The sequence below is a fragment of the Struthio camelus genome, chromosome 3, assembly GCF_040807025.1.
Source record: "Struthio camelus isolate bStrCam1 chromosome 3, bStrCam1.hap1, whole genome shotgun sequence".
NCBI classification, from domain to species: domain Eukaryota; kingdom Metazoa; phylum Chordata; class Aves; order Struthioniformes; family Struthionidae; genus Struthio; species Struthio camelus.
The window spans coordinates 75,240,617-75,250,384 of NC_090944.1; the positions used below are offsets into that span (position 1 = coordinate 75,240,617).

Sequence of the window (9,768 nt, forward strand, 5' to 3'; positions counted from 1 at the left end):
TGAAATTTCGGTTGAGTTCTGGGAGAGGTTAGTAATGAACAGCCTCTCCTATTAGTAATGTTGTTTTCTAGAGTAACCTCAGTGCCACTGTGTTTAACAATTCAACGCCATCCTTTGGGTGTAGGGAAGTTCTTGTTTGCTGCATTATTTTCTTCCAGCTGTTTCATTTGTGCTTTTGCTGTGACGATTATGTAATCATCATGACCAGCCACTTTACACTGAGCAGATAGAAGATCAGATGAGGAAATGTCTGAAAACTTTTTTTTACCGTCTGATTCACTTAAACGTCCAAAAAGACATTACTGTCCAAAATTTGAAGCTTTTTCTTGCTCATTGTTACGTTATTTGGGAAGTTGTTTAGGTAATCTTTGCTTCATTAAATTGTCGAGGAAAAGCGAGGGAAGATCACATTTAACAGTCCTTCTATTGACAAAACAGTGAAAAGGGAAAAAAAAACTATTGAAGGTCACCTTTAAAATAGTGTCTAGGCATGCTGAATGTGATTACAAACAAATAATTATGGACGCATTCTGTGGAAAACATGGGCTGCTTTTTTTTTTCTATATTTCAGACCCTTATTTTATTAATCTAATTTTTGTCCAAAGAACAGACGGTATACTTCTCAGGGGTTTACAGGTTGTTTATTTCTTGCTCCCAAGAAACAGAACGATGTTCAAAAGCTAGTCAAGGACATGTTTTTTTAGTCAGTTAACTATACTGGTGTGGATGAATAAGTGTAAAATCTTTATTCTAAAGAGGGAGATCTCTAGACCTGTCTGTATATTAACTTTCTGGGCTATCAGTTATAATTATACATGCAACTGTTAAGAGCACTTACACTGCGGGACACAGGATGAGCATAACTGGACTTCTACTGTGTTCTCTCTTTCTGCCTCATGGTAGTTAAGGAAAGGAGTATGTACCAAAATAGATAAATACAGGAAATGCATAAATGAGAACTCTTCATAATAGTGCTTCTTGTATCTTGCTCCACATCTGACTTATGATGATTTGTTTTTCATGGTTTCAATTTAATTGGCTCCTCTGAGATAAATTGCATGAGTTGTCATAATTGCAAGCTATACTTTCAGACCCTAAATATGATAAAAGAATGACGGACAAGAAAAATTCTGCACTAAGTCACTTGGTGTGACATAGCGTGACTTGAATCAAAGTGATGGTCTGGGGAGAATGGATGGGAGAACTATGGGGATTGGGAAACTGACAGATTTTGGGTCAGAACAGCTAAGTTGCTCACTTTTGCTCTTAGTGACATTATATACACTGTAGCAATGTGGAAGAAAAACTAGTCATGGGCAGCCAATACAATTCATGCTTCTCAGAGACATCTCAAAAAACTGCATGTTCTTAGTGGGCTTTTCAGACATCTAAGACAGCTAGTAAGAGTATAGATCTAACATATGTTGAAGGAAACTTCTAAGAGTCCCGAGGGAATACTTCTCTCGTCAAAAACTATTTTCTCCAAGTTGGTGGCTTGTCTTCTTTTCCTTGTTATGCCTGGTGTTTATAAACAAGGCCATATTTTGATTTATGAAATAGGCTTTTTTGCTTTAAAAGAATGTTTTCAGGAATGTACGTTATTGCAATTTATAGTCCAGTCCCATAAGGAAAGGTATTGCAGGAAATTCTCCTTGCAACTGTGCCATTTGTGGGATTTGGAGCAGAGGCAGACAGATCAGATGAAGGATGTAGCACATTTCAGTGAATGACTTGGGAAAACTTTCTTATAATCTTTGTGCCCTTCTGTTCTGGATAAAAAAGTCTTCAGAGCTGTCATGATCTTGACTTTTCTGAAGGTTAACTTCGTGGTTTTTTGTTTGTTCATAGCTTTTTAGCAGGAAGTTATGGGAAAGGGGCAAAACCACTACCTTGTCAAAGATCTGGTTTTCTTAAAAACATCTTTTTTGTATATTGCTGCTGTATGACAGGTGATTATGCATAGCATATCTACTACTGAAAGCCTGTAAAAGTGAATGTAACAATTTAAAGCCTGTCATCCCAGTGCAAATTAAATTCTTTTATTCATGTTAACAGTGATAGTAACTGGCCTAATAACAATGCAACCAAGCTTTTTTTTTCCTGTTTGTCAGATAGAAATATAAACTCCTAAGGGAAAAACGGGACGGAGAACAGTCTGTCTTGCTCAGTGTATCTCTGTTGCAAATCCTGGAGCTCTCTGGCTGAGAGACTCTGGAATTCCAGAGAGCCATTTGCTCTCTTTCACACACTGTACGAGCCAGCACTTGACCAGGAAAAACCCCAAAGTGATGTGCTATTATTTGAATGCAGTAATACAGAGGAAAAAAGGCAGCCTGCCAGCCCCTATTGGAACATTTTTTTCTTCTGGGAAATGGAGGAGGTAGGAAGTCAGAAATGCAGAGAAAGAAATCAGAAGACATATTTGTGATGTTTGACTAAGTGTCCTAAACTTCATAATTAGACTCTATTCAGATGCAGTAGAAACCCCAAATGAATATTTTCTGTCCTTTCTGTTCCCTTTTGGCTGCAACTGTGCAGCCAGGGATTGGAGTAGTATGTTGTCTGTGGTATTTAGGTGAGGGAGGGGGAAACGTCATTGATCATAAATGCGGGACATTTTTGTGGAGAAGATGATATTGTTACAGGGAGGGAATGGAAATGAACTGGTTTTTGCTCAAGGATATAGCAAAGACTGCTGCTTTGCTGATAAAACACTATGTGACATTTGTTTTTTTAGCCTATCTGCCTTGCAGAACTGCTTGGTTTGTGAAATTTAGCTATCCAGTTTGTCAGTAATGGTGGTATATTCCATATTTGCCTGAGCAGTGTAACAAAGGTCCTCCTTTCTGTGCAAAAAACATAAGCTGTTTGTCTTGCTTTTCATAGTCCTCCGCTTCCTGTTCCTTTCCCTACCTATTGTCTCTTGCTCAGTTGCAAAGAAAAGGTCAATTCCTGCCTCTCCTTATGCTCGCAAAGCCAGCCTGTGTTGCCCGCTTGTTTTTCAAACAAGCATCTCTGTGTGTTCTCCCCATGTTGCCCCTCAGGCTTCAAAACAACCCTTCAGAAACATCCACAAAGCTCCCTCCGTACTTCTTAGTGCTTGCCTTTGCAATGGTATCTGCAAACCCTGTAAGATGGTTAAAGCTGCTGAGGTGCTTTGACTTTCGGCATCAAACTGACTGCGTAGTCATTTGGTTTTCTTCTTCCGTCACTTCTGTATTTCCTTTCATGTACTTGACTTTTTTTTAGCAAAGACTGTTTTTTATTCTGACCCAGAGCTGGTGCTTGTGGGCGCTTTGATAATACAGATTATGAGTAAGAGCTTGCATTTCTGTTTAGCACAGCCTTTAAAGAACTACTGCAATCAGCAAGCCACAAATATTTTTAAGTTATTAATGTGTCTGTTTTATGTTCCACAGAAGCCCCTTGTGCTACTCCACTGATCTGTAGCTTTGGAAGGCCGGTTGACCTGGAGAAGGATGACTACCAAAAAGTTATATGCAACAACGAGCATTGTCCTTACAGCACCTGGATGCACCTTCAGTGCTTTTATGAGTGGGAAAGCAGCATTCTTGTCCAGTTTAATTGTATTGGCAGAGCAAGGAGTTGGAATGAAAAGCAGTGTCGCCAAAACATGTGGACAAAGAAGGGATACGATCTCGCTTTTCGCTTTTGTTCTTGTCGATGTGGGCAGGGTCATTTAAAGAAAGACACTGACTGGTACCAAGTGAAACGAATGCAGGATGACAAGAAGAAAAAATCAGTGTTGGAGAAGAGCATGGGAAGGTCTATGGCAGAGTCAGCAGAAGAGGCCAAAAAGGGTAGGCCAGGCAACAAGCCGCAGAAAGGCTTAAGTCATGACATCCAGCGAAGGCATTCAATGGACAGACAGAACTCCCAAGAGAAGGGCGTCATTAGTGGGGGCTATGCCGTTCGTTCTCCATGTGTGTCTCCCGGCCAGTCCCCGCCAACTGGCTACTCTATTTTGGCCCCCACTCATTTCAGCGGCCCTCGTTCTTCACGATACTTGGGAGAATTTTTAAAGAATGCTATCCACCTGGAACCCCATAAGAAGAACATGGCTGGTGGGGGCATGTTCAGGAATGCTCATTTTGATTATGGGGCAGCTGGTTTGCAAGCACATCGGTCAGGACACTTTGATGCCCCTGTGCAGTTTTTGAGAAGGCTTGATCTATCTGAGCTTCTTACTCATATACCCAGGCATAAATTGAATACTTTCCATGTGCGGATGGAAGATGATGCCCAAGTGGGTCAAGGGGAGGACCTTCGGAAGTTTATTCTTGCTGCTCTTAGTGCCAGCCACAGGAACGTTGTAAACTGTGCGCTGTGCCACAGGGCACTGCCAGTGTTTGAACAGTTTCCGCTGGTGGATGGAACGCTGTTCCTTAGCCCATCAAGACACGATGAAATTGAATATGATGTGCCCTGTCACCTTCAAGGTACAGGTTGTCTGTCAGTCATGTTAGGTCTCATTAAACGATGGAACTGCTCTTTGTGCCTCCACCCCCCACCCCATTTTAGATTTGCATCCTGATTCTGCATTTGCTAAGCAGTTCTGTAAAGCCTGATGTCATGTCCAGATTATCTTCCAGATCAGACTGAAATGCTTAGGAAGGAATTATAAAAACCAAATGCTGCATTGAAAGATCCCTGCCTCGTGTTCAGTCTTACAACTAAGGGATTTCTCATCTGGGTTATAGACAGCCCATAGGAAGCTTTTTCTGCCCCCCTGTTCTGCAGTGTATGTGTACTGATTTCTATGTTGTGAATTTTAATCCAAGACATACATCATCCTTTTAAATTTAAGCGTGCTGTGCTGCAGCATGGCTGAAAGTTCTGTATGTACCACAAGTCAGTCATGCCTCTCATCTTTTGTTAGACTAGTGAATGTCAGTTTTGTTTTAGGGCACACAGTATTTTTTAATATAGCAAGGACGGTAGTCTGGCCTATATTAACACAAGCCTAACAAAGACTGTTTTTGTGATCTGGACTGGTTGGGCATAGTTTTTAAAAGTAAATGTTTATTATGGTGGGATGAAGTAGCAATGGTATAGTGGGGGATCTAGACTTGTTTCCAAATTCCCACCTGTTTGGAGTACACCTTGGTCGTGTTCCTGCTCCATGATGGGTTGAGTCCAAGACGTGTATTATTTTTCTTCTGGAGAAACAAATTATTGTAGGCTAGGACGAGCTGCAGCTCTTTCTGAAAGATTTTTCCCAAACTAAATGATCAAGGCACATGAGCGCTGTGATACACTGCAAAACACATCTGTCCTGCAGTCTGTTCGCAGCTTGTGCGGCTAAAATAAGTCAGAGAGAATATTAGTAGTTTAGTTTACAAAAACATACAGTTACATGTTAAAAAGTGTAATGGGAAGGCATAAACAACAGGTAATTTTAACATACAAGTTTTTCTCCTTTCAGTAAAATTTGTTATATCCCATGCACGGTCATAATACGTGTTACGTAGCACTCCTTTGTGTAGCAAACTTTGTATTTTTTTTCCTCCTTAAATCACTGTGCTCTAAGTCACTAAACTGTATTCATGCTAACAATTTTGTTTCTGTCTTGCCTAATGTACCTTAAAGAGAAGAAGCGATAGGCAAAGAACATATGAGCTAAAAAGTCTGCAGGATAATATATATATATATATATATATATATATATATATATGTGAGATAACAATGCTTATTTGCTTTTGCTGGGAGGCATGCACAATGTGCTTGTGATTTTATCAGTACTAATTGCTGCTTTAAAAGTAGTGAAACTCTGCCACTTGTTAACTTTTAGCACTAAAAATGAAACTGCGGAATTATTATTTTTTTTTTATTAATTGCTTCTTACCCTTTGGATGATATATCTGCAAGTTTGCTCAGACAAAATGCTGTGAATAATTAATTGTTAGAATTCTTACCTCCTTGACCTGAGTAAAATGGTTTATTATCAGAAGTACGTTCTGAAATGAAATTAAGCTGCAAGATGCTGTTCCAGGGTGCTGTTTTCTCTTAGTAAAGAAAATAACTTTTTTTTTTGTTTCAGGGATGTTTAAGATACCAGGTGTTTGGTTTGCAACAAGGAAACTCAGAATTAAACAGTGTGGGAATGCAGTATTTTAATTTACAGGAATAGTGTATAACTTCAGATGAGGAAAATTTTCTATCTTGGTACAAAACAAAAAGCTTTAGTACAGTGGAATTATTGGAAAATCTCCAATCTCAAGTGTTCACTTAAGAAACAGAGGTTAATATATTTACACTTCAGTCTCATCATATCACATTTTCTAGAGCTGAACACTTTAAATGTATATAATTGAATAACTCAATTTTACCAGTCCAGAGTTACAAGTTTATTTTGTATATATGCTTCAGGAAGAATCTTGTTTTTCTTCTCATTTTTCTAAAATAGTTGGCTTAAAAAAAACAACTTGAAAAACAAACCAGTAGTGTTAAAATATCTGGTGTGGTCTGACCATAAATTATTAATATTTTGTCCCCTTATCTCCAGAAAAGCTGCAAGATGTGTATGTTCTTGAAATAACAAATTGTGATATGTCTTAACACTTTGATGCTCAAGAGCACAAATTGCAATCTAAAATAAACATTCATAATATGAAGCTCTATTTTGTAGCTGATTTGTATCTGCATTACTTCTTAATTTTGTCTCGTATAGCAGTGCAAGTTATGTTATGTTAGAGTTAGCTCTCCATGTAAGCACACATTTAATAGCCAACTATTAAACTGCAAATCCATTCAATTACTGTAAATCAGGCCTAATCTAGATGCCGGATCTTTGTAATTTATGTAGGGCCTTTTGTTTTGTGTGAAAGTTGCATCTTGGATTTTATATTGTTAAGTTCATTAGCACTTATGTAGACAAAATATTTCATTTTAAAGTCCGAACTGCTTGGTTTTTATGGATGTCAGTATAACTCATCTTTTGAAAGTCATCTTGCACATAGAACTTAAGTTCATGATAGAGTTCAATAGATCCATATTCTTGTATGGCATGTTAAAATCTGTGTAGATATAACATTATATATATAATGTTTATATATACGTACACACACACGCACGCACACACACACACACACACACACACACACACACACACACTCATGCATACTTACATGTATAATGTTCTAAAATGTACTCACCATAAATGAATAGTCAGGAAAAATTACATGAAAGAAAATTGCTCTTCTATTTCTCGCTTTATTCCGTGAGGAATGTTAGGTCCTTTTTTTCCCTCTTTGCTGGAAGATTTTGGCAAGTTATTTGTTGCATGAATCTCTGCCTAGCTTGCTAATAAGCTTCAACACTTCTCCACATCTCCTCTCAGGTGGGGATGTAGGGCGCAATCATGTGATTGGAAGAACTGCAGAGGATCATATAGCTTAACCTGACAACTGATCATATAGCATTAACCTACTTCTTTTGTATAATATTTTGCTAAGGTCTACCAGCAAATGGGAGGGCGGAAGCTTGATCTGTAATTCCTCGACTTTTTATCCATGGAAAATACCTTCAGTCAAGCCATATGTATTTTCCAAAGAGAAACATTTATTGAGTTAATCATTCATCCTTTAAAAAAGAGTTATTAATAAGGTGTGATTTATATCACACCGAAGGGCAAATAACACATTGCAGGAAATGTCTGTTTTAATCTTCTGTTACAGTTTCCTTAAGAAATGTGTTTCCTGTCCACAGGAAGGCTTATGCATCTCTATGCTGTTTGTGTAGACTGCTTAGAAGGGGTTCACAAAATTATCTGCATTAAGTGCAAGTCCCGATGGGATGGAAGCTGGCATCAGCTGGGAACTATGTATACCTATGATATTCTGGCAGCATCTCCCTGTTGTCAGGTTAGTATTGTATGTAAATAAGATTCGTAAAATGAAATTCAAACTAATGGTAAATAAAGCAAAGGTTTGTGTTTCTCTTCTCCTTTCCCGTTCTTCATCCTTCTTGTTCAGCCTAAATCTATAGATGCAGTCCAGTGCAGTACAAGCAGTCTGACCGAATCACTGTCCCTTTGTCTTAACTTATGAAGCACAAAGGCCTACAGTTGAACAAAAACTAATGTAAATGCCAGTGGTTAATATGTATTTTTTTAAATAAAGCCCTTTCAAATGTATTCACAATTAAACCTGGGTGGTGCTTGATCGCTACCAAATATCTTTGGCATCACAGGTAATTCTAGTAGTATTTTAATGACAAATGCACACTTTTAGCAGCTGTTACATGCATTCAGGCCTCTCTTATTTGCTCAAATTGTGTTTTATCATGAGATCCTTGTAGCAAAAAAGCCAGCGGAATGGAAAGCCTAAAGGGTCTTTATGCTTGAAGATTACCTATTTCTCCTTAATCTTTGCTGTGACTGTGAGGATGATACTCTGTCATAGCCTGAATAAGCTTAGTTTTCATGTAACGATCGCCTAATTTATACCGTGGGTGAGGAAAATCTAAAGCCTCTGGCTTCTCCAGAGTAGACACATGCCTAAGGCGACAGCATGCTCAGCATCCAAGAGAGTTTTTCACGTGGTCGGTTGAGGGGTGTTTTGTTGCAGAGGTGGCAGTGACCCATGGTAAATTGCTATGGAAAAAGCACTAAGGTGCCATTATTATGGGAATGGGTCTGTGATCCATTCTGGCTGTTCAGGAGTGGGCTGTTGCCTTCAGATGCACCGGTTTTGTTAACTGCTGGATTAGGTGCCTCACAAATGTGGATCTGTTAATTCGAAGTGTGGTCACGTCATGGTATTGTGCGTGCTTTCTATAGAGCTTTGCAATCTCTTCATTTATTACTACTGCCCAGTACCAGTAATCTTAGTTCTGAGTAAGGCTTAAAAGGAAGACAGTCCCTGCCCTTGTAGATGTAGCAATCTAGAAGATAGTCTTGTCAAAATGCGAAATGCAGTTTAATTTTAAAACTGCCAAAATTTGTTGTTCACAAGACAAATGGAGTTGGTGCTAGTGGATAAAATGACAGTTGATAACAATTATAGCTACAGGCAGAAATGATACCTCCAAATTTTGTGCATCTTGAGATCATAACTTTTTTTAAAATATGAACTTTTAAAGATACAGCACTGAGGCTGACTTGCCAGCTTTGTAAAAGCCAGGAAATTTAGATCTAAATTGCTTCTTTTGAATGTACAAGACAAGATTTAAGGTCTCATTGTGCAAGAGCCTTAACTATATGATTAATGGACAGTGTGACAGTACATGGTAAGTAATAGAACTGAATGCAGAATCATTATCTTCCGTGACTCTGATTGCTGGATAATATGCATTTTTCTTTCACCGTGATTGTTACAGATGATTCTGTGCATACAAAGGGATGACATTAAACTATGCTATATAATTTATTTCCAGATTGCCTTGCTAATTTCTATTTTGAATGATTTCATACTTTATTTCAAAATATTTAATTGTACTTCACGAATGTGTATATAGGATAATTGAACTACATCCACTGTCAGAAAGGTTACTAGCAGCTAGTGGATGTACTGGACGGTAGCAAGGGGAAAAACACCACTTTTTTCAAGAAAATCGTGCAAATCTGCATCCTGTTAGGTTGTATTTCTTAGAATTTCTGATGTTCAAGCAGATGGCTGAGGATTTTTTGGTTTGTTTGTGAGTGTTGTCTCAACAGTGATAATACTTTAGTAATTTCTTCCCTCCCCTCCCTTCCCCCAAGAGAATTCATTATATCAGTGTTGCCATAGAAAATGATGTTGTTCTTTT

The 9,768-nt window shown here is 38.4% G+C and overlaps 1 protein-coding gene across 3 annotated transcripts in view; it reads left to right on the forward strand.

Moving 5' to 3' along the window:
- The window catches only part of HECA (hdc homolog, cell cycle regulator), a 41,196-nt gene that overhangs the window by 12,235 nt on the left and 19,193 nt on the right, over nt 1–9,768 (forward strand). For all 3 annotated transcript variants that reach the window (XM_068938513.1, XM_068938512.1, XM_068938514.1), the window contains exons 2-3: nt 3,420–4,460; nt 7,729–7,883. In XM_068938513.1, the coding sequence (XP_068794614.1) occupies nt 3,420–4,460; nt 7,729–7,883 (1,196 nt within the window). The remainder of the gene's footprint in view (nt 1–3,419; nt 4,461–7,728; nt 7,884–9,768) is intronic.